Genomic DNA, 24,252 nt, shown 5'->3' with positions numbered 1-24,252 from the left:
GGGTTCTTCTGAGCAACGACAGCTGCGCAAGTTGGATGTCGGTCGGGTCCTCCATGCTTATGTGCAGCGGACCCGGGATTTTCGGAGCTCCGATCATCTCTTTGTGCTTCTGGCGGGTCCTCGTCGGGGGGCTGGCGCTTCTAAGGCTACTATTGCGCGTTGGATCAAGGAGATGATTGCTTCCGCTTATCTTCTGAGTCAGAAGCCGGTTCCGGAGTTTCTCAAGGCTCATTCCACTAGGGGTCAGGCGGCTTCTTGGGCTGAGTCGTCGCTCGTGCCTCCGGTGGATATTTGTAAGGCTGCGGTTTGGTCCTCCTTGCATTCATTTGTTCGGCATTATCGGGTAGATGTTCAGGCGCGTCGGGACGCGGTGTTCGGTGAGCGTGTTCTGGTATCGGCCCTTCGGGGGTCCCGCCCGTGAGAGGGACTGCTTTGGTACGTCCCAATCGTAAAGTTAACCTCTACTGGTCTGGAGAGTGCTAAAGAAGGAGAAATTAGGTTCTTACCTGCTAATTTACTTTCTTTTAGCTTCTCCAGACCAGTAGAGGTCCCCACCCTGTCTGTTGTTGTTGTTGTTGGGGCTGTTGCGCGGGCAGTTTTTGGTTTTTGCTGCGGGTTCTAGTATTTTTCTAGGGCCGGGGAGAATTAAAGAACAGCGGCTGTGGCTCGGCTGGCTTAGCTGGCGAGCTGTGGGGACCTTCTTCCTTCGGGAATTTCTCCTCTGCATTTTCCAACAGCATTTTTGGGTATGTTATTTGTTACTCCTTTCGGAGTATTGTTTTTTCTCTCTGTTGTTTTCCAGTTCTTGGTTCTGCTTGGCTATTCGGCAGACTGAGGGAAATAGAGAGGAGGGGCTAGGATATACTGTCCCAAAGTTTTGTTTTCAGTCTCCACCTGCTGGTCATGATTAGATATATACCCAATCGTAAAGTTAACCTCTACTGGTCTGGAGAAGCTAAAAGAAAGTAAATTAGCAGGTAAGAACCTAATTTCTCCTTATGCTGTTCATTGGAGGGGGTTCCTACTGCCAGACTTTGGATGTAGAAATATTTAGTATAATATACATTCATATAACTTTTTATAGGACTTGATGTGGCAACAATAACAAAAACAGTTGTGGAAAACATTCGTAGGAAAGATACCGGTGAATTTACTCACCATGACATTGTGCCAGCCCTGGATTCCGGTACCACAGAGGTAAGGCAAAAAAAAGTATATTTGCTTACAGTGGAAGCAATACTTGCAAATTAATGCCATGTATATTCATTTGGAAAATCTTGACAACCCGAATAGGTTATGGCCTTCAAGGATCATGGAGCCCACCCCTATATTACAGAATAGGTTCCTGCATCCTCAGGGTGTCTAAATGGAGGGTCCCATTTGTAGAAACCTGATGACAGATAAAGGCCAAATGGCCCATCCGCAGCATCCACTATCTCCTCCTCTCCCTTTAGGCTAAAGCACTTAACACTTGCATTGTGAGGTCATAGAGCTTTATGGTTATAGAAACATGATGGCAGATAAAGGCCAAATGGCCCATCCACAGCATCCACTATCTCCTCCTCTCCCTATTGGCTAAGGCTCTTAAATTTGCATCTCCTCTTCCTATAGGCTAAGGCTCTTTAGACCTGCATTGTGAGGTCATAGAGCTTTATGGTTATAGAAACATGATGGCAGATAAAGGCCAAATGGCTCATCCATTTTGCCCATCCGCAGCATCCGCTACCACCTCCTCCTCTCCCTAAGAGATCCCACGTGCCTGTCCCACGCTTTCTTGAATTCAAACACAGTTTTTCTCTCCACCACCTCTACTGGGAGACTATTCCACGCATCTACCTCCCTTTCTGTAAAAAGTATTTCTTTAGATTACTCTTGAGCCTGTCAACTCTTAACTTCATCCTATGCCCTCTCCTTCTGGAGCTTCCTTTCAAATGAAAGAGACTTGCCTTGTGCACAGGTATTTAAAGGTCTCTTATCATATCTACCCTCTCCTGCCTTTCCTCCAAAGTATACTGTGATAATGTGTGGGAGCAAGGCCTTCATAAGCCACAGACAAATGATACAAAGTGCAACAAAACCCTTTATTAACCGTGGCTGGTGATATAAAAGCGTAATGCAGCTTCATCAAAGGGGACTTAATAAAGATACTTTCAAATAAGTAGATGGGACAATATTTTTTTAGCTGTTTAATAAAGATCATGAAAGGCCATTTGATGCCTTCTGTGAACTTTCTCCTTAGCAGATTTAATATGTCAGACAGATTTTTCTTTTTTGTGCTTTTGGTTTACCTGAATCATTCCAATTGCATGGCATCTTTTTTGGATTTTAGGAGGATCGTTTGAAGATTGATGTGATTGACTGGCTCGTCTTTGATCCTGCACAGAGGGCCGAAGCACTTAAACAAAGCAATGCCATTATCAGGAAATTCTTAGGTATAAAGCTTGCTTCGTCGGTTTCAAAGATGTATGAGAAATATTAGCTTCTTACTGTGGGCCGGTGAGGTAAATGCTCAGACGCTCATTCAAGTCCTATGAACAGTTACTTTAATTGGCCCTTATCTTGGGAAATCGGGATCTTAGGGGCCCTTTACTGAACTGTGTTATATGATAATGGTACTTAACGCAACAAAAATAGCATTCCACATTAGTTGTGGCATCTGTGTGCAATAAGTGTACGATTGATTTTTTTTTTTTTTTTGGGGGGGGGATGTTTCATGTACATTAAGGCTGGAGTAAGTCTTAACAGAGATTTCGGCAGTTGGAACCCAAGCACAGTACTGGGTAGAGCTTTGGATTCTTGCCCAGAAATAGCTAAGAGAAAAAATTTAAATTGAATCAGGTTGGGCAGACTGGATGGACTCATTCGGGTCTTTACCTGCCGTCATCTACTATGTTATTATGTAATGTTACATTGCTGCATACGGTTAACACAGGAGTTCTTACCACCTCTTAGAAAGTGCTCCTGCAGTAATTTTTTTTTTTTTTTAATCGCCATATATTAATGCTAACATTGGTGTACAGCCATAGGAACATAAGAATAATCACACTGGGTCAGACCAGAGGTCCACCCAGCCCAGTATCCTGTTTCTTCAGTGGCCATTCCAGGTCACAAGTACCTGGTAGCAACATTCCATGCAGAATCCCAAAAGAGCCACAACATTCCATGCTACTGATCCCAGTGGCTTCCCCCATGTCTGTCTCAACAGTAGACTATGAACTTTTCCTCCAGGAACTTGTCCAATCCTTTTTTTAAACCCAGCTACGCTAACCGCTGTTACCACATCCTCCAGCATCAAGTTCCAGAGCTTAACTATTCTGTAAGTGAAAAAAATATTTCCTCCTATTTGTTTTAAAGGTATTTCAAGTCACTTCATCGAGTGCCTCCCCTAGTCTTTGTAATTTTTGAAAGAATAAAAAATTAATTCACCACTAAGGATTTTATAGACCTCAATTCATATCTCCCTTCAGCCGTCTCTTTTCCAAGTTGGAGAACTCTATCTTCTTTAGTCTTTTCTCATTTGAGAGGTGTTCCATCTCCATTATCATTCCGGTCCCTCTTCTTTGAACCTTTTCTAATTCTGTATCTTTTTTGAGCTATGGGAACCAGAATTGAACTCAGTATTCAGTGAAGTTGCACAGTGAAGTGATACAGAGGCATTATAATATTCTTAGTCTTTTTTACCATCCCTTTCTTAATGATCCCTAGCATCCTGTTTGCTTTTTTTGGGGGGGAGGGAGGGAGGGGGGCCACCATTGCACATTGGTTTCAATGTATTGTCTACAATGACACATAGATCTTTTTTCTTGGGTGCTGACTTTTAAGCATCTGGTAACTTTGAAACACTGGAAAACAAAATAAAGCCTTTTTTGCTGCTAAAAATGGGCTTGGTGTAAGAGAGACCGGGGCATTATAATATTCTTGGTCTTATTTACCATCCCTTTGTTAATGATCCCTAGCATCCTGTTTTCTTTTTTTTTTTTTTTGGCCACCTCTGCACATTGGGCAGATGGTTTCAACGTATTGTCTACGATGCCACCTAGATCTTTTTCTTGGGTGCTGATCTTTAAGCATCTGATAACTTTGAAACACTGGAAAAACAAAATTAAGCCTCTTTCGCTGCCATGCTAAAAATGGGCTTGGCATAAGAGAGACCTGCCTAATGGCATGCTAAGCCCATTTGTTAGCATAGCTTAGTAAAAGGACCTTCAATTGTCTCTTGCTGGGAAGTTTCAAGTTTATTAATTCTTTTGATTAATCGCTTAATCATAGTTCTAAGCGATGAACAATTTAAAATACATTCAAAGGGGAACAATACAATATAATACAATACAAACTTAAAACAATACAATAGGTTAAAAATTAACTCATCATATTCATAACATAAGGTAAAAAAGGGGTAATGAAATACAATTTAATATAGGAAACCAGAACAAAAAAGGAAAGGTACATGAGGGAACAAAAAATAAAAGCATATTAATAGAATAAAATCAATGACCTGGGTATTAAGAAATTAAATATCAAAGGCATCTTTAAAAAGAAATGTTTTTAAATTACTTTTGAATCTTCCCAGGTCCTGCTCCTTTCGTAAATAAATTGGAAGAGCATTCCAGGTCTGTGGCGCGGTTACTGAAAAAATAAATTGGCGTCTTGTATTTATAATCTTAAGTGAAGGGATAGTTAATAAATTTTGTTCATTTGATCTTAAAGCTCTGACAGGATTATATGGAATTAGGCATTTATATATGAAAGCTGGTGTTTTATTGAAAAGGGATTTGAAGGTAAGCAAACAAAGTTTATATGTTATCCTTTGGATAACTGGAAGCCAATGTGCATTTTTTAAAAGGGGTGTAACATGATCAACTTTCGAGAATTGGTAATAAGTTTAATGGAAATATTCTGAATAATCTGAAGGCGTTTAATTTCATTTAATGATATTCCCTTAAAAAGTGCGTTACGGTAGTCTATTTTAGAGATCACCAAAGAGTGAATTAGAATATTTAATGACGTTAGACATAAGAATTTGGAGATTGAACGAATTTTACGTAATCTATAGAATGTTGTTTTAACGATATTGCTGATGTGATTGTGGAAATTTAGTTATATAAGAGAGATAGAAGGTACAAAGGATGGAGAGGAAAACGGGGGATCAGGAGAGGGAAGAACAGCCCATTTGGTTAGGGGAACCAGCTTTGATTTCCACTTCGAAGTCATCTAACCCCTCGTCGTCCCAGGTACAAAAGCACTTTAGACCAGGGTGTTAAAGTCCTTCCTCGAGGGCCGCAACCCAGTCGGGTTTTCAGGATTTCCCCAATGAATATGCATGAGATCCATTAGCATACAATGAAAGCAGTGCATGCAAATAGATCTCATGCATATTCATTGGGGAAATCCTGAAAACTCGACTGGATTGCGGCCCTTGAGGAGGGATTTTGACACCCCTGCCTTAGACTGTAAACCCATTAGGGGAGACAGAAATTACATATAAAACCATTTTGGTTGTACCACAGAAAGATGGCATGTCAAATCCTTTCCATTTCCTTTCCATTCGCACTATTTCTTCCCAAGCCAATCCCTTTCACTTTACGCTTGCTTTCCCCGCTCCCTTGACAGAAGGAGGAGGCAACATGGTCCCAGCTAAAACTAAACTAAGACTTAGTTTTATACACCGGGTCATCAACCAGTTTGGAGCTCGACTCGGTTAACATTAAGAACAGAGTAATACAAAAGAACTGTACAAAAGAAATCTAATTTGGAAAAAGTTGAATAATTAATTTACAAAATGTTTGGCGAACAAGACTTGTCTTCAGAGCCTTTCTGAAAGATAAGAAGGGGCTTAAGCTTCTCAGCAAGAGTGGCAAGTTATCCTAAAGCTCAGTTAGTTTGTATGTTGTTCTTTGCATTTCTCTCACTACTTCGGGAGCTGCAGATCTATATTTCAAAGCAGACATGATGGGAACAAGCTGTGAGATTTGACATCTTGAAGTATAGTTTTTTTCCTGTTCTTCGTAGCATCCAGAATAGCACCAAGTAGGGAGAGGAACAGCCTCTGCTACAAGTGCCGATGCTCCTGTTCTTGGTCTCTTGGGAATCCCATAAGATGGGCTGCGTTTGATGGCCCTTCCTGCAGCCCTAGAATTGCAGGAGATTGGGGGCCCTTGCTTTATGGTATCAGAGGGTTAAGAAACCTCTAGGATGGGATCTTAAATCCAGTCTGGAGCCATCGGAGAGTTGCAAATCATTTTCCATTTGTGGCTGATCCCGTTCTATACTCTGCCCTTTGCTGCAGCTGAAAAAAAAGTTACTTTAAATCTTATGTTTTGCAGCATCCAAGAAACACGAGGCAGCAAAGGAGGTGTTTGTGAAGATTCCTCAAGACTCCATAGCAGAGATATACAGTCAGTGGGAGGAACAGGGAATGGACAGCCCACTCCCAGCTGATGATGACAATGCTGTCCGAGAACATTTGTGTATCAGAGCATATCTGGTAAGAAGGGGCTCAGTGTTCAAGGCCCACCTCTTTGAGAGTGCTTTCAACTAGAGAATGACACGTGACAAAATTCATCACTGTTCCCGTCCCCACGGATAACTGCAGGAAACCATCCCAGTGTCATTATTTAAGGAGTATGAATGGGCCCAGACGCTGAGCCTCAAGCCTTGAATTGAAGAATGCTGGTGTAGAAGGACTGAGCTTGAGATAGACGCTAAAGAATGACATGGGATGGTTAGAACATAAGACCATAAGCGTTGCTATACTGGAAGGTCCATCAAGCTCAGTTTCCAGCAGTGGCCAATTCAGGTCATAAGTACCTGGCAGAAACCCAAAGTGTAGTAACGTTCCAGAGCTGAGATTGTGATGTCATAATGCCTCAATCCACCAATGCCTAAAAGCTTATCAGTGATGTCACAATAGCTTCATTGTCCTATAACTAGGCTCACATAAGAATCAGAGTCTGAATGGGCCCAGCCACTGACCCTCAAGCCTTGCATTGAAGAATGCTGGTATAGAAGGACTGAGGTTGAGATGGACACTAAAGAATGACATGGGATTGTGATAAAAATATGCTGATACACCTCCTTTCCTTCTTGTAATTTAGGAGGCCCATGAAACCTTCAATGAGTGGTTTAAACACATGAACATGGCCCCACAGAAGCCGGTTCTGGTGAGAGAAGCATCCTTCACCGAGAGGGTGGCCCACGAACATAAAGAAAAACAATATGAGGTATGGTTTTTAATGTGCAGATGAGTGTGAAAAGCTACCTGTCAGGGTGGGGGGAGGAGAGAAAGAATTGGGGTGGAGGTGAGGAAAGGAGAGAAGAGATAGAAAGAGGTGAGAGGGATAAATCCTGCATATAGTGAAGGGAAGGGAGACATGCATGGAGAAGAGCGAGGGAGAAATGTTGGACATAGCGTGAAGGGCAGGGAGAGATGGTGCATGGGAAGAGAGATAGAAATGTTGCACATCATAATGGAGGGGAGGAAGGGAGAGATGCTGCATGGAGGCGAATAGAGCAGTTTGACTCTGCACAAGGCAGAGAGAGAGAAAACAAATGTTGGATATGACAGTGGAAGGTAGAAGAAAATTAATTTTATTTCCTATTTTGTGATTACAATATGTCAGATTTGAAATGTGTATCCTGCCAGAGCTGGTGTTAGACCGCGAGTGTGAGCTAGGACCTAACAGAGCGAGGAAAAGTCTTTTGTTTATTTTGTTTACACCACAGTGCCAGCATGGGGTTGGAGAGGGAAAAGAGGGGTGGGTGGGTGGAAAGGCTGCAAAATAAACCCACCAGGACGTTTGAAAAAAACAAACAAAAAAAACGCCCAATTGGACATGAAAATCGAATTGAAAAATCAATTCAATAGGCCAAATCGAACTGAAACTTTTTTCTTTGAATCGGGCAGCATTCGTCTGCAGTACAACATTCTGGACATCTTGGAGAATACAAAGATCTTAGTTATAATTTTTTTACCCATTTCTAAGCACGCTTACATTTTTAATAGTAATGTGCAGAATGAATATGTAAAGTGTTGTACAATTTCCACTTAACCCTCTGTCTCTCCCCCTCTCACTTTCAATAAACATAACAAATAATGTGGGTAGTGCCAGTCTGATTTTCTGTGGGTTTTTTCGTTACCCATTTAGTTATAAATAGGATACAAATATTATGAATAAACAGTCTTATGCCTAACACTAAACATTTTCTCCTACAGATGGATTTCGGTATATGGAAGGGGCATTTGGATGCCTTAACAGCTGATGTGAAAGAGAAAATTTACAATGTCCTACTCTTTGTGGACGGAGGATGGATGGTTGATGTCAGAGAGGTAAACTGAAGAACCTTTCTTAAACTTTAATCAGTAAATGCCCTTCATCAACTATCAGGTGTCAAAGTTGGAAACAAATGTTTACTGTACAGTACACACAAACGCAGAAGGACTGTCAAGATTACCCCAGAATAGAAAACCCCTTCTGTTGCGGGAACTCTGTTATTAGAAGCATTAATTTACATAGAAACATAGAACATGATGGCAGAAAAGGGCCACGGCCCATCTAGTCTGCCCACCCTAATGGCCCACCCCCTAACTACCTCCATGAAGAGATCCCACATGCCAATCCCATCTTTTCTTAAAATCTGGCACGCTGCTTGCCTCAATTACCTGTTGTGGAAGATTATTCCAGCGGTCAACCACCCTTTCGGTGAAGAAATATTTTCTGGTGTCGCCATGAAATTTCCCACCCCTGAGTTTCAACGGATGCCCTCTTGTTGCCGTGGGTCCTTTAAGGAAAAAGAGATCCTCTTCCACCTCGATACGGCCCATGACATATTTGAACGTCTCGATCTTGTCTCCCCTCTCTCTGCGTTCCTCGAGTGAGTACAGCTGCAACTTACCCAGTTGTTCCTCATACGGGAGATCCTTGAGTCCTGAGACCATCCTGGTGGCCATTCGCTGAACCAACTCAACTCTCTGCACATCTTTTTGATAATGCGGCCTCCAGAATTATACACAGTATTCCAGATGGGGTCTCACCATAGAATACTGTGTACAATTCTGGAGGTACTTAACTTAATTAGTAAATTGGCTTCAATTGTGAGCTTTTTACAAAAAAAATTAACTGGGTGAGTAGTGCCTGTCGTCTTAGGTGCGATCCTGCAAAAGATAGGTGCCTAACTCTAAAGTAGGCGTGTTTAGGCCTTTAAAACCCTGGCCTATATTCCAGGCGCTTGAGTTAGGTGTGATTCTATAATAGGTGCGTAAACGTGATTGATTGAGGTAGGCACATATAGTGTATTATCCCAGGACAAGCAGGCATGATATTCTCACATGTGGGTGACGTCCTCTACGGAGCCCCAGCGCGGACAGCTTTTCAAGCAAACTTGATTGAAGTTTCAAGTTTGCTACACTGCACCACGCATGTGCATGCCTTCTTGCCCACTAGAGGGCGCATCCCCACCTCGTGGTCCTCAGTTCAGTTTTTTCCGCGGAGCCAGAAGCCCTGTGGAAATTGAGCTCTGATAGCTTGCCTTCTGTCACCGCGTCTGGGTCTATTTCGCTCGGTCGCTGTGCTTTACTTTCTTTTCTTTGTTAAAAAAAAAAAATCTTTCTCCGACTTTGTTTTTTTCTTTTTCTCGGTTCGGCTCCGGGGGCCCCCGTGAGCTGCGGCCGCGGGCTGTGCTCGTTCCGGCAGTGTCGGTTTTCATGTCCCGTCCCTTGACGGGTTTTAAGATAGGTGCCTAACTCTAAAGTAGGCGTGTTTAGGCCTTTAAAACCCTGGCCTATATTCCAGGCGCTTGAGTTAGGTGTGATTCTATAATAGGTGCGTAAACGTGATTGATTGAGGTAGGCACATATAGTATATTATAGGCGCCTATCTTTTTAGACGCCATTTACGTAATCCCCCCCCCCTAAATGCCCACCACGATTCTCAGCTTGCAGAAATACGAGTACAAACCAGATAGTACTGACAATCAGAGGAGAAAAGGACATTTGAAATTCTTCACGTCTACATGGGATCTAATTAACTGTTTTATCAGTGTAGTTGGAGTAGTGCGAAGGGCGTTCCAGAGTTTAGAATGAAATGGTTAGTCCACTCTTCAAGGTAATATATAGAAATAAAAGAAAAACATAAAGGAAAAAAAAAATTCCCTTTTTATTGGACTAACTTAAATGTAGTTTATGATTAGCTTTCAAAGGTACACTTCTCCCTCCATATTTGCTGTGATAGGGGATTAACAGAACCGCAAATAACTTTTTCATATGTTATTCACTGTTTTCTATTAAAAACCATCGTGAATATGGTGAAACCGCGAATAACATGGGAGATCTGGCCTGTTCCTGAAGAAAAGGCAAAACACGGTGAAGAAAGTGCTTGGAATTAGCGATTTCTCTATGCAAGCTGATGTAATTTGGGGGGAGGAGCCAGCAAGCTAAAAACCGTGAATAATCTAAACCATGAAGGCTGAAACCACGAATATGGAGGGAGAAGTGTAGAAGGAAGAAAGGATTACCTTGGACTGCTAATCATAAACTACCCAGAAAGGAGTCGAATTTTTAAATTTAATTGAAGGACTGAAGGTTCCTGATCATATAAAAGAAAAGTTAGAAAAACCAATTTCGATAAATGAATTGCAGATAGCTTTGAAGTCCTTTAGAGCTGGATCCGCTCCAGGTGGTGATGGTTTTACAGTTGAGTTTTATAAATCATTCCAAATTACCCTGTTGCCATATTTGCTAAATTTATGTCAGTCTCAACTAAATAAAGATTGTATTACAGGTACCATGGCAGAATCGTTAACCATAGTTTTGCCTAAGCCAAATAAAGATCCTACAGTGGTTACAAACTACAGGCCTATTTCTTTAATTAATGTTGATGGAAAACTATTAGCTAAAATTTTGGCTATACGTTTGACTAAAGCTCTCCCTTTTATTATTGGTTTGCACCAAACAGGATTCGTTGCTCAAAGGCATTCTTTTAACAACACTAGGCTTGCATGTCATATGCTGAATTTGTCAAAAGCCTTAAATGATCCGTTTTTTTCTGTATCTCTTGATGCAGAGAAGGCCTTTGATCGTGTTGAATGGACCTTTATGTACCAAACGTTGGCATGGTTTGGTATTGGCCCAGGATTTATACAAATGGTTCAAGCATTGAATAGTTCCCCTGTTGCTAAATTGTATATTAATAATAATTTTTCAGAAGGATTTAGGTTGCAACGGGGGGTTAGACAAGGTTGTCCCTTATCTCCTTTGCTTTTTGATATTGTTTTGGAACCCTTGTTATTAGCTATTCAGCAAGCGGAGGAGATTCAGGGTATTCCTCATAAGGATCGAGAATATAAGATCTCGGCTTATGCGGATGATATTTTGCTCTATTTAAGGAATCCTGAGACATCCATTCCATGTTTACTTAAAATGATTGAGAATTTTGGGAAATTTTCAGGCTATAAGATAAATTAGTTTAAATCAGAAATTCTTCCACTCAATGTACACTGTACAAAAGGTTTGTTTGATTAATTTCCTTTTCTTTGGAAGGAAGATGGAATAAAATATTTAGGCATATGGATTAAAAATACATTGGATGAAACAATGAAAATAAATGAAAAATCGTTGTTGCAGAAGGTTACAGAAATGTGTGAGCAATGGAATCCTTTACACCTTTCTTGGTGGGGGAGAGTCCAAACTATTAAGATGATGATCTTGCCTGTGGTTTGTTACCAGTTGGCTATGTTACTGGTATATTTTCAAGGGTCCTTTTATAAAAAATTAAATAGCATTCTGTTAAAATTTATTTGGCTGGGTAAAACTCCTAGAGTGGCTTTGGTATCCTTACAAAAATCAATTTCAGAGGGAGGGGTAAATTTTCCAAATTTTTATAGGTATCATCAAGCCTATATTTTGCGCCATGGTATGTATTGGATCCTCCCAGAACTCATAGGAAAACTCCCAGACTGGTTTTGGATAGAATGGCAACTCATGTCTTCATTGCGTCTGTGCCATGTGCTCAGTATCAAAATGCCTAGCTACAGTAAGGACAACAGAATACTAGCCGATAAATGGAAAACTTTACGGTATGTAAGCAATTTAACAACTATTCCAATTTACAAATCTACAAGTCAATCTATATGGGTAAACTCCAAGATTCAAATTGGCGGAGAAAGGCTAGTCTGGAAGCATTGGATGATAGCAGGAATACTTATATTGGATGATGTTATTTCTAATGGTACTATGCTTGAATTTTCACAGTTGCAGCATAAGTTTGGACTTAATAAATCAGAAAATTTTAGATGGTTGCAACTGAAGCATGCCATTCAGGCGGGGTTCCCTGATTGGAAAAACCTTAATAATTATAGTATGGAGTTTCTTTGTTTTCAGACCAGACTTCTTGGGCCGCCCAGTGGTATAAAATATTAAGTGGATTTACTAAAAAGAAATTAAAAACTGGTTTAAGAGATATTTGGAGCATTGAGATTAAGCATGAAATTACTGCATCTCAATGGCCACAAATTTGGTCTTGGAGGATGAAATGTATGGTGTCTGCATCTATGAGACAAACTTGGTTTTTTCTGTTACATAGAGCGTTATGGACCCCTGTTAGGTTGCAAAAATTAGATAGTTCTTTGTCTAATAGATGCTGGCATTGTCATCTAGAAGTAGGAACTTTAGATCATTTATTGTTTCATTGACCATATATTATGAATTTTTGGAAATCAATTTGGGACCAAATTAATAATTTATTAGATAACCCAGTGGCATTATCTTATGATACTGTGATATTTGGTATGGAAATGAGAGCAAAAAGTCAGATTTCTGCTAACAACAATAAATTACTACTAATAATGACTGGGGTTGCCATTCAGCAAATTACATATAATTGGAAGGATTGGAGGAGATTAAATTATAACTTTTGGTGGAATTCTTTATGCCATATCTATAAAATGGAAAGATTTATTGCTTTACAAAGGGGATACTTTAAGAAGTTTCAGGATGTGTGGAAACCATTAACAAAATATTGTAAGGATTAAGTAAAATTATTTCCCTTTTAATTATCAGTTCAGGATATAGGGAGGGGGGGTATTTTTATTATTACATATATTATATAATAATGGAAGATATGGATGGGAGGGATGGAAAAGGGGAAGGGATAAAAATTTATATAATGTACCAATGATTGTTTATAAGTAATATATTTATTGTTACTGTGAATGAATATATTTTACACTTAATGTAATTTTGAAAATGAATAAAGAATATTAAAAAAAATAATAATAAACTACTCAGAATTTGGAAAAGAGGTCCCAGGAATCTGACATCGACCATGGCATCTTTAGAGGTATTGGTAAGGATGGGACAAATGTCAATGCAAGCCTCAAAATCTGATAGAATGAGAAAGCTAGATCTAGAGGGGGCTGGAACTGCACGTGGAACGATTACAGGCAGTACTGCAATGAAGGCCTCCAAGCCTAAGAAAAAGGCTGGCAAACAAGAGCCAAGTGATTCAGACTGTTGCCTCCCAAAAGTCTGGGGGAAGATCTGCACAGTGCAGCCATAACAACCATAAATGCAGTGATAGAGTAATCTGAGAAAGTACTTTTTTACAGAAAGGGTGGTAGATGCGTGGAACAGTCTCCTGGAAGAGGTGGTGGAGTCAGAGATTGTCTGAATTCAATAAAGCCTGGAATAGGCACATGGGATCTCTTGGAGAGAGGAAGGTTACTGCGGATGGGCAGATTTGATGGGCCATTTGGCCTTTATCTGCCATCTATGTAAAGAAAGCACGAGGGTTAACAAGCCTCAGAAAAAGTATCAGAGTACCCATAGTGGGATGGATTCGGGTCATGCATGGCACACACACATGGGATGGAAATTTCAGATGGAAGACGGGAGCAAAGAAAGGGGGTGTTGGTGCTGGGTTGTGTTTAGAGATTAGTTGCAGGTTTACCAAGAGGACAGATCTCCACTGGGCAAACCACCTCAGTCTTGGAACACGGAGACACTGTGCTGTGACTTGTGGCAACGTGCAGATTAAAAACAGTTTGGAGGAAATACTGGAGGATGTGATTAATGTGACTAATGTATCTACTTGTTGTCTTAGCACAGGACTGTATGCAAACACGTTCCTGGAGGAAAAATCCATTAGCGACTAGCTGGGTAGATTGGTCATCACTTATCCCTGGAAATAAGCTATAAGAAATAGATTTTCTTTTTCAGATCTATGGAGTAGTTGACTCACTCGGGCCACTGGCTGATGCAGGACATGGGGCTCGTGGACCCGGCTGTGACTAACATGGCTTCTCTTATTTAGGATGTGCATGAAGACCCTGAACGTGCCCATCAGATGATTTCGCTGCGCAAGCTCTGCTTGCCAATGATGTGCTTTCTGTTGCACACGGTTCTGCACAGCACGAGTCAGTACCCGGAATGCCTGCGAATCGCTGATCTGGTTTCTTCTGAGCGCCAGAAGCTCTATACAGTGAGTCTTACTAAGCCCAGCAGTCAAATTTGAGGGGTTGATATCCTGTCCAGTTGACGAGTGAGGCTCTTTCCTGTCCTGTTGTGTGCAAAAGTAGAATACACAATAACAACAACAAAAAAAAAAAAAATCAAACGTGCTGTTAGTAAGTATTGCCGAGTCTCTCTCATTCACATACATATAACTCGGACGTGAATATGCTCAAAGACGAGTTGGAAAAACAGATCTCAATACTTTAGCTTTGAACATAAAAAGTGTCAAAAAAAGCCTATACCATCATAGGTTCTGGTTAAAAAAACACACAACTCCACTAAACATCAAAATTGATAGTAATAATCTTTCAAGCAAATATTTATAACTAGTCTTTAAGCCCGTTACATTAACGTGTGCTAGAATAGATGTGTGTGTCTATCTTTTTTTCTTTCTCTCTCTCTCTTGGCCGCTTTCTGTCTCTCTGTCTTTCTTTCTGTCTCTTTTTTTCCTAGGCTGTCCACCACCACCTTCCCTGCTCCCCCTATCCAGCAGCAGCCCTTCTCCCTTCGTTTTAGGTCTCCTCTGTCCAGCAGCACCCCTTCACTGCTCCCCCTGTCCATCAGCAGCCTTTCTCCCTTTGTTTGACCTCCCCCCAGTCCAGCAGTACCTCTTCCCTGCTCCCCCGGTCCAGCAGTAGACGTTCTCCCTTCCTTTTACCTCCCCTCCTGTCCAGCAGCAGGCCTCTTCCTTGCTCCCCCTGTCTAGCAGTAGGCCTCCCTTCCTGTTACCTCCCCCCTTGTCCAGCAGCACCTCTTCCCTGCTCCCCCTATCCAGCAGCACCCCTTACCTGCTCGCCCTGTCCAGCATCTGGCTTCCTGGACCGTTCGCGTCTGCCCTCCTCTTCAAAGCAGCCTGAGGTTCACAGCCAGCTTTAGCGAACCTCGCAGGTCGCTCTGCACGTCAGTAGCATGTTCCTTCTGACGTGATCCCGTGCGTCAGAGGGAACGTGCTATGGAGGTGCAGAGCGGCCTGCGAGGTTCGCTTCAGCCAGCCGTGAACCTCAGAAGGCTGCTTTGAAGAGGAGCAGCGGTTTGTGAGTAAGGGTGGGAGGGGGGAGTCGCCGGCATGTTCCCTGCCTCTGTGTTCGAAAATGGAATTCGGCACGGAGGGACACAGCATGCTGTCGGGGAACACACCGTCAGGATTTTATTATAGAGGATTGTAATTCTTCAATGTATGTGAAAAACTGTGAAAAATCTACAGCAATAAACTTGAAACAACTGCACTGAGCATTCATATAGATGTTAATTGTAATGTGGTAAGTTGTAAGTCAGTTGTACAGCTCTGTCCCCCAACAAAAAAGGAACAAAACCACTTATCTCATAGCGTCCAATAGGGCGGGACAGGCATGTAACAAACCCTCCACTTTAGTTCACTCCCGACAGCCTGTATCATTGCTTCTTTAGCACTCTCCAGACCAGTAGAGGTTAACTTTACGATTGGGTATATATCTAATCATGACCAGCAGGTGGAGACTGAAAACAAAACTTTGGGACAGTATATCCTAGCCCCTCCTCTCTATTTCCCTCAGTCTTCTTTCAGTCTCCAGCAGGTGTTGAGTGATCTGTACCCATCTCCCTTGGTAGGGCTGTTGGAATTTGTTTAGAGGTTTATTGTCCCTGTTTTTAGCCGGACGGAGCTTGGACGGACTCTGTTTGGGGGTTCGTCCGACCTCGGGGGTGTCAAACCCGGCGGGTCACGAGCGGGGTCCCTCCCCCCACTTCCTCCACCTCCCCACATTTTTTTAGAGGAGCCTCAGCAGTAAGCCTTGCCCCCTAAATCAAGCAAGGCATATTGCTTCGAGAGCCTGTGGAGTCTGTTCTGTAAAAAAAAAAAAAAATCCTGAGGTAGTGCTGGTCTGGAGGGTTGTATCCCTTTAAGAAAACTGTATTTTACTGTATTTTTTCAACTAACCGGCACTTTTTTTTACAGCTAGGTCGCGTATGGAGCAATGAGCACTTCTAAAGGGAAAAAGTGCTCATTGTGCTCCAGACGCGAGGCACTCGCGGCCGGCCTGTGCAAGCGGTGTTCAGGCCGGTGCGGTGGAGGAGCTCCGTCGGCAGCGGCTGCAGGCGCCCAGAGCTCCCCGCCGATGGTGCCTCGCGAGTCGGCAGGGAACGGTGGAGAAGCCCGGTCTTCTCCGTCCGCCCACGGAGGGATTCCCCGAGCCGCCGACGGTCGGGTTTTAGAGGATTCCCTCTCAGCTGATATTTTGACAGCTGATGCCGGCTTGCCTGTTTTAGCGGCTGAGACTATTCAGGTCTCTCAGCCGCTGCAGGCTATGGAGGGAGCTGTTTTGGCGGGAAAGACGCCATCTTCTCTGTCTGGCCCCTCCATTTTGTCTTCCACCTCAGGTGACCTTCCCCCTGTTTTGGCTAAGCAGGGGCAGGTTTCTGCTGGGTCCCCTGCTGTGGCAGGGAGTCCCTTGGGACCCTCGGGGGGTTTTTCCCCTGATTTTTTCTTTTCATTATGCAAAGCCTATTTTCAGGCGGCTGGGGGTCCCGGTTGCGCCCAGGGGGTCTCGGGGGGTGGGGTTTCCTCCGCGCTCCCTGCGGCTTTGCCTCTCTCGTCTGACGTGACGTCCCCTCCGCCGCCTCTCTTGTCCAAGCGTCCGCGGGTGTCGTGGGACGAGGATTTGTGGTCGGAGGAACGTGTCGGTCTGGAGGAGGACCTGGACCCTTCTGAGGAATTCCAGGACCCTCTGGAGGGGACGGAAGCTGGCGGCGGGTTGTCGGGTTTCCCGTTCTCCAGTGACGAGGCGTCCGTGGTGCGCCTTTTTCAGAGAGATGAGCTGCCTGACCTTATTCAACAGGTTTCTTCGGCTTTGCGTTTTGAGGACGCGCCGCCGGAGACTCCGCGTGTGGGGGACCCTCTGTTACGAGGGATCCGTTCCGTTTCCCGCTCTTTTCCTATGCATCAGGATATTCGGGATATTATTCTTGAGCAGTGGAAAACGCCGGAGACGCCGTTTCGGCTGGCGCGCAGCATGGCTCGCCTGTATCCCATTCCTGAAGGGGATCGGGCTACGTTAGCTTCGCCAGTCGTGGATGCGGTGGTCTCGGCTATTTCCAAGCGGCATACCGTGCCTGTTGAGGGCGGTTCTGCCTTGCGGGACTCTGAGGAGCGCAAATTGGAGACCATCCTTAAGCAAAATTTTCAAGTCTCTGCCTTTGGGGTCCAGGCGGCTATTTGTGGGGGACTGGTCGCTCGCGCCGTGTTTCGGTGGGCGGAGCGGGTCTTGGATCGAGAGTCTGACGACTGGTCTCTGGTGGATCAGGAGGTAGCGAAGATTGAGATGGCTGCCTCATTCCTCTCGGATGCTCTGTATGACTTGGTGCGGATCTCGGCTAAGTCCATGGCTTTTGGCGTGGCCGCAAGGCGTGTGTTGTGGCTGCGCGCTTGGGCGGCGGATGCTGCGTCCAAAGCTAAGCTTACTAAATTTCCCTTTCGGGGGTCGTTTTTATTTGGAGAGGACTTGGATAAGTTGATTCAGACTCTGTCGGACTCGAAAGTTCCCCGTTTGCCGGAGGACCGTGCCTGCCCGGCGTCTCGGGGTGGTGCGGCCCGGGGGCGTTTGCGGGAATTTCGCAAGTATCGCCCTGGGCGTGGGGCTGCTTCTTTCCAGTCTCCGGGGTTTTCCCGGGGTCGGTTCTTCCAGCGCATGCAGCCCTTTCGGGGGGCCCGTCGGGGGGCAGGGAATCCCTCCGCCGGTTCCCCCGCTTCCCGTCCTGCACAATGACGCCTTGCCGGCGCCCCCCTTGGTTCCGGTGGGGGCCCGGCTGCGCGACTTTTTTCCCAAATGGGCCGAGATCACGTCCGATCAGTGGGTCCTGGAGGTGGTGCGGGACGGTTATGCCCTGGAGTTCGCCCGCTCTCTGCCGGATTTTTTTCCTCGCTTCTCCGTGTCAGACTCCTGGGAAGACGCTGGCGTTTCGCCAGACCCTTCAGCGCTTGCTAGATCTCAGGGCAGTAGTTCCAGTGCCCCCCCCGGAGTGGGGCACGGGCAGGTACTCCATTTACTTTGTGGTGCCCAAGAAGGAGGGGACTTTTCGGCCCATCCTCGATTTGAAAGGGGTCAACAGGGCTCTCAAGGTTCCCTCTTTCCGTATGGAAACGCTGCGGTCGGTCATTCTGGCGGTTCAGCCGGGGGAGTTTCTCACTTCTCTCGATCTGACGGAGGCCTACTTGCATGTTCCTATTCGAACCTCTCATCAGCGTTTCCTGCGCTTTGCGATCTTGGGTCGGCACTATCAGTTCTGTGCGCTTCCCTTTGGGCTGGCCACGGCTCCCCGGACGTTCACCAAGGTGATGGTGGTCGTCGCGGCAGCCTTGCGGTCGGAGGGCATCCTGGTACACCCCTACCTGGACGACTGGTTAATTCGGGCCAAGTCGTTGCAGGAAAGCTCCCGGGTTACGGCTCGGGTGGTGGAGTTTCTCCGGTCGCTGGGCTGGGTGGTCAACCTTTCCAAGAGTCGGTTGGTCCCGGCTCAGCGTCTGGAGTACCTCGGGGTGCTGTTCGACACCTCCTTGGGGAAGGTCTTCCTCCCAGAGGCCCGGGTGAGCAAATTGCAGTCTCAGATTCGCCTGCTTTTGGCGTCCCGGTGTCCTCGGGCGCGAGATTTCCTCCAGGTCCTGGGGTCGATGGCGGCGTCCCTGGACGTGGTGAGGTGGGCGCGGGCCCACATGCGTCCTCTCCAGTATGCTCTGCTCCGGAGGTGGTCTCCCCAGAGGCACGGGATGGATGTTCCGGTTCCCCTGCGAGGCTTGGCGCGCTGCAGTCTGCGTTGGTGGCTCCGGACCCCTCACCTAGTTCAGGGGGTGGGTCTGGATCTTCCGCAGTGGACGGTGCTCCTTACGGATGCGAGTCTCATGGGTTGGGGGGCCCAGTGTCTGGGTCACTCAGCTCAGGGAACCTGGTCCACGGAGGAGGCCTCCTGGTCGATCAACGTGTTGGAGACCAGGGCGGTCCGGCTAGCGCTGTTGGCTTTCCACTCCCTTTTGTTGGGCAAGTCGGTCAGAGTCCTGTCGGACAATGCCACGGCGGTGGCTTATGTCAATCGTCAGGGGGGCACCAAGAGCACTCTGGTGGCGCAGGAGGCGGCTCGGCTCATGGTTTGGGCGGAGTCGCATCTTCTGGACCTCTCGGCCTCTCACATTGCCGGGGTAGAAAACGTTCAGGCGGACTTCCTCAGTCGTCACTTCTTGGATCCGGGAGAGTGGTGTCTCGGCGCCGAGGCGTTTCAGTTGCTAGTGCGTGCTTGGGGGCAGCCCCTGATGGATCTGATGGCTACAAGTGGCAACGCCAAAGTACCCCGCTTCTTCAGTCGTCGCAGGGACGGTCTGGCCGAGGGTCTGGATGCTCTGGTCCAACCGTGGCCAACGGAGGGGCTGTTGTATGTGTTCCCTCCTTGGCCATTAGTAGGCAGAGTACTGCTTCGCATTGTTCGCCATCCGGGGCTGGTGGTCTTGGTGGCTCCGGATTGGCCTCGTCGTCCGTGGTATGCGGATCTGGTGCGGCATCTGGTGGCGGATCCTCTTCCTCTGCCTCTCGAGTGCGATCTTCTGACGCAGGGTCCCATTCCCATGTTCGACCCGTCTCCCTTTTGTCTTACGGCTTGGCTCTTGAAAGGGGCCGCCTGAGTAAGAAGGGATATTCCGACAAGGTGATCTCTACACTTTTGGGGTCCCGGAGGCTTTCTACCTCTCGGGCTTATGTACGGGTTTGGCGTCTTTTTGAGGAATGGTGCCGAGCGCGGGGAGTGGTCTCCTTTCGCGCTTCTCTGCCTAACATTCTAGAGTTTTTGCAGGATGGCCTGGATAGGGGCCTGGCCTGGTCTTCTCTTCGGGTTCATCTGGCGGCCCTGTCGGCTTTTCGGGGGCTGGTGACAGGTCAGCGTTTGTCAGCCATTCCTGATGTGATTCGCTTTCTTAGGGCGGCCAAGTTGATCAGGCCTCCCATAAGGCCCTCGATTCCCTCTTGGGATCTCAATCTGGTTCTCTCTGTTCTAGTGCGCCCTCCTTTCGAGCCGTTGGATGGCTGTTCGTTGAAGGACCTTACGCTGAAGTCGGTCTTTTTGGTGGCCATTACTTCCGCTAGACGGGTGTCTGAGCTACAGGCTTTCTCTTGTAGGGCTCCCTTCCTGGAGTTTTCGAAGGAGCGGGTTGTTTTGCGGCCTGTTCCTTCCTTTCTGCCGAAGGTAGTTTCTCCTTTTCATGTCAATCAATCGGTGGTCCTCCCGGTCTTGGGTAGTCGGGAGGGTTCTTCTGAGCAACGACAGCTGCGCAAGTTGGATGTTGGTCGGGTCCTCCATGCTTATGTGCAGCGGACCCGGGATTTTCGGAGCTCCGATCATCTCTTTGTGCTTCTGGCGGGTCCTCGTCGGGGGGCTGGCGCTTCTAAGGCTACTATTGCGCGTTGGATCAAGGAGATGATTGCTTCCGCTTATCTTCTGAGTCAGAAGCCGGTTCCGGAGTTTCTCAAGGCTCATTCCACTAGGGGTCAGGCGGCTTCTTGGGCTGAGTCGTCGCTCGTGCCTCCGGTGGATATTTGTAAGGCTGCGGTTTGGTCCTCCTTGCATTCATTTGTTCGGCATTATCGGGTAGATGTTCAGGCGCGTCGGGACGCGGTGTTCGGTGAGCGTGTTCTGGTATCGGCCCTTCGGGGGTCCCGCCCGTGAGAGGGACTGCTTTGGTACGTCCCAATCGTAAAGTTAACCTCTACTGGTCTGGAGAGTGCTAAAGAAGGAGAAATTAGGTTCTTACCTGCTAATTTACTTTCTTTTAGCTTCTCCAGACCAGTAGAGGTCCCCACCCTGTCTGTTGTTGTTGTTGTTGGGGCTGTTGCGCGGGCAGTTTTTGGTTTTTGCTGCGGGTTCTAGTATTTTTCTAGGGCCGGGGAGAATTGAAGAACAGCGGCTGTGGCTCGGCTGGCTTAGCTGGCGAGCTGTGGGGACCTTCTTCCTTCGGGAATTTCTCCTCTGCATTTTCCAACAGCATTTTTGGGTATGTTATTTGTTACTCCTTTCGGAGTATTGTTTTTTCTCTCTGTTGTTTTCCAGTTCTTGGTTCTGCTTGGCTATTCGGCAGACTGAGGGAAATAGAGAGGAGGGGCTAGGATATACTGTCCCAAAGTTTTGTTTTCAGTCTCCACCTGCTGGTCATGATTAGATATATACCCAATCGTAAAGTTAACCTCTACTGGTCTGGAGAAGCTAAAAGAAAGTAAATTAGCAGGTAAGAACCTAATTTCTCCTTTCTAGCGCTACCTCGGGAGAAAAACGTATTCTTCATCCAAATCTCGCTGATGAACTGTAAGTCCGGTTATCAATGATGGCCGCCACAAAACTAGCCCATTTGGAGACATTATCTTCTGAGTGAAAAAAAGATAGCCAGGAAATCTTGCTTGGGATATTTCTCTTTTATTCTCTGGGCTATATGAATGTCGGTTTAGATAGGTTCCTAAAGGATAAGGGGATTGAAGGGTACAGATAGAAGTAGAGGTAGGTTATAGGAATAGTCAGGGACCACTTCACAGGTCATAGGCCTGATGGGCCACCGCGGGAGTGGACCGCTGGGCGCGATGGACCTCTGGTCTGACCCACTGGAGACAACTTCTTATGTTCTTTCCTTTTTTCTCCTCTTTTTTGTGTTACCTACCAAATGTGTTCCCCGCTAAATGTTATTTTTCTCTCTTTAAAGATTGTAGTTCATCTCTTTCATCTTCCGTACCAGTTATGTATTAGAATGGATAGAATTTGATTGTAATTATGTTAGAGAGTTTTGTTCTACCCCCCATTTTTAAAATGTTATACGCTTTGAAGCTTTTGATATTGTGTACATAACAAAAATTTAATAAACTTGATATGCTAACTCAAACTCAGTGGCGTAGTAAGGGGGGACTACCCCAGGCGCCATGTTTGGAGGGGCGCTGACACCGCCTCCTCTCTGTCCTCCCGTGTACCTTTATAAATGTTTGCAGGTGCGAGCAGCATCTTCTGCTTGCAGTTCACGCCTTGGCTCCCTTCTGATGTCACATCCTGGTTAGAGGTCTGCACGGGAACGGGGATCGCGGGGATCCCGCGGGTTCCCCCCCTGGCCCACGGGACTCCCACGGGGACGCCCCCTGGCCCACGGGACTCCCACGGGGATGCCCCCTGACCCACGGGACTCCCACGGGGACGCCCCCTTGCCCACGGGACTCCCACGGGGATGAAAACAACCTACCTAAATTCTGGCGATGCAAGCATGCAGCTTACAAGTCTGGCGTCGCGTCGGGAAATAGCCATGTTGAGCAGTGAGCTCAGCACGTACACAGATGAAAGCCTTGCTTGCTGATTGGTCCGGCGGCCCCGCCCCACCGTGCCGCCGGACCAATCAGCAAGCAAGGCTTTCATCTGTGTACGTGCTGAGCTCACTGCTCAGCATGGCTATTTCCCGACGCGGGCATTAGGCTGTTTTTTGTCATTTCGGGTGGGGGATGGCAGCGGCAGCAGCAGCCTGAAAAAGAAATCATCCTGGCCGGGTTCGGTGTCATGCTCCGGAGCTTCTACAGCCTTCCTATCTCCCTCTCCCTTCTACCTGCGGCTCTCTTCGGCAACTCAGCAGCAACGATCGACACAAGCTTCTGGCGTCGGGGCCTACCCTCTGCGAGTCCCGCTTGTTTCAACTTCCTTTTTCCACAAAGGTGGGACTCGTAGAGGGAAGGCCTCGATGTCGGCAGCTTGTCTTGATCACCGCTGCTGACGAGTTGCTTAAGAGAGCCGCGGAGCAGGGGGGTGTTGCCAGGTGCAGGTAGAAGGGAGAGGGCCAGATGCAGGACTCGTGGGTGAGGGAGGAGAAGAGAGAGGGGAGAGAAACAAAAGGAAATATTTCATACTGGGCTGGGCCGGAGTGGAGAGAGGGTGGAAAGATTCTGGCTACAGGGTGCAGTAACAAAGGAAAAGGGGGGAAAGCTGAAAATGGAGATAGTGACACAAAGAAGAGAAAGGGTAAGCAGGACCTACAGAATAAGGATAGAGATACAGAGGGGACATGAAGAGGAGGTGAAATAGAGACATAGAAGTAATGCTGAAAAAGTGTGTGTGGGGGGGGGGAGATAAAGACATTGAAAGGGCAAATGGTGAATATGGGGTAAAGACAAGGACAGAGACAAATGAAGATTCTGAAAAAGTGGTGAGATAGGGATATAGGTGAGATGGACACAAAGAAGGGTGATGCTGGAAAATAGGTGGAATGGTAATTCTGACAGACACAGAAGGGAAATGCTGGATCAAGGAGAGATGGGGCTCAGGCTGGATGGAATGAGGAGAAATGCCTTGTTGGCCCGGAACTTCCTCTCCTACGTCAGAATTGACGTCAGGGAGCGGAATGCTGGTCAGCGCGACGCTTCTGCAGGGAAAGCTTGGGACAGCGGTGGCTTGGGGACTATTCCCCGATGGCGGTGGCAGCAAACCGAGTGGCTTGGGGGAGGGCACGGAGAAAGAAAGAAAGGGGGCAGACAGAGAGACAGAAAGAAGGGGGAACAGGGAGACAGAAAGAAAAAGTTGGGGGAGAGAATGAGGTCTGGAGGAGAGGAAACATACAGGAGGCTGAAAGAAAGGAAGAAAGATTGGATGCACAGTCAGAAGAAGAAAGTGCAACCAGAGACTCATGAAATCACCAAACAGCAAAGATAGGAAAAATGATTTTATTTTCAATTTAGTGATCAAAATGTGTCTGTTTTGAGAATTTATATCTGCTGTCTATATTT

General features: G+C 46.2%; 1 protein-coding gene across 1 annotated transcript in view; it reads left to right on the top strand.

The window, feature by feature from the left end:
• Nucleotides 1-24,252, top strand: part of NUP107 (nucleoporin 107) — a 94,625-nt gene that overhangs the window by 68,705 nt on the left and 1,668 nt on the right. Inside the window, exons 22-27 of the mRNA XM_033951647.1 lie at nucleotides 1,085-1,197; nucleotides 2,330-2,432; nucleotides 6,324-6,484; nucleotides 7,095-7,220; nucleotides 8,213-8,326; nucleotides 14,304-14,471. Coding sequence (XP_033807538.1) covers nucleotides 1,085-1,197; nucleotides 2,330-2,432; nucleotides 6,324-6,484; nucleotides 7,095-7,220; nucleotides 8,213-8,326; nucleotides 14,304-14,471 — 785 coding nt within the window. The remainder of the gene's footprint in view (nucleotides 1-1,084; nucleotides 1,198-2,329; nucleotides 2,433-6,323; nucleotides 6,485-7,094; nucleotides 7,221-8,212; nucleotides 8,327-14,303; nucleotides 14,472-24,252) is intronic.

The sequence above is a fragment of the Geotrypetes seraphini genome, chromosome 7 (assembly GCF_902459505.1).
Source record: "Geotrypetes seraphini chromosome 7, aGeoSer1.1, whole genome shotgun sequence".
Classification (NCBI taxonomy): Eukaryota; Metazoa; Chordata; class Amphibia; order Gymnophiona; family Dermophiidae; genus Geotrypetes; species Geotrypetes seraphini.
This window is presented reverse-complemented; position numbering and strand designations above follow the sequence as displayed.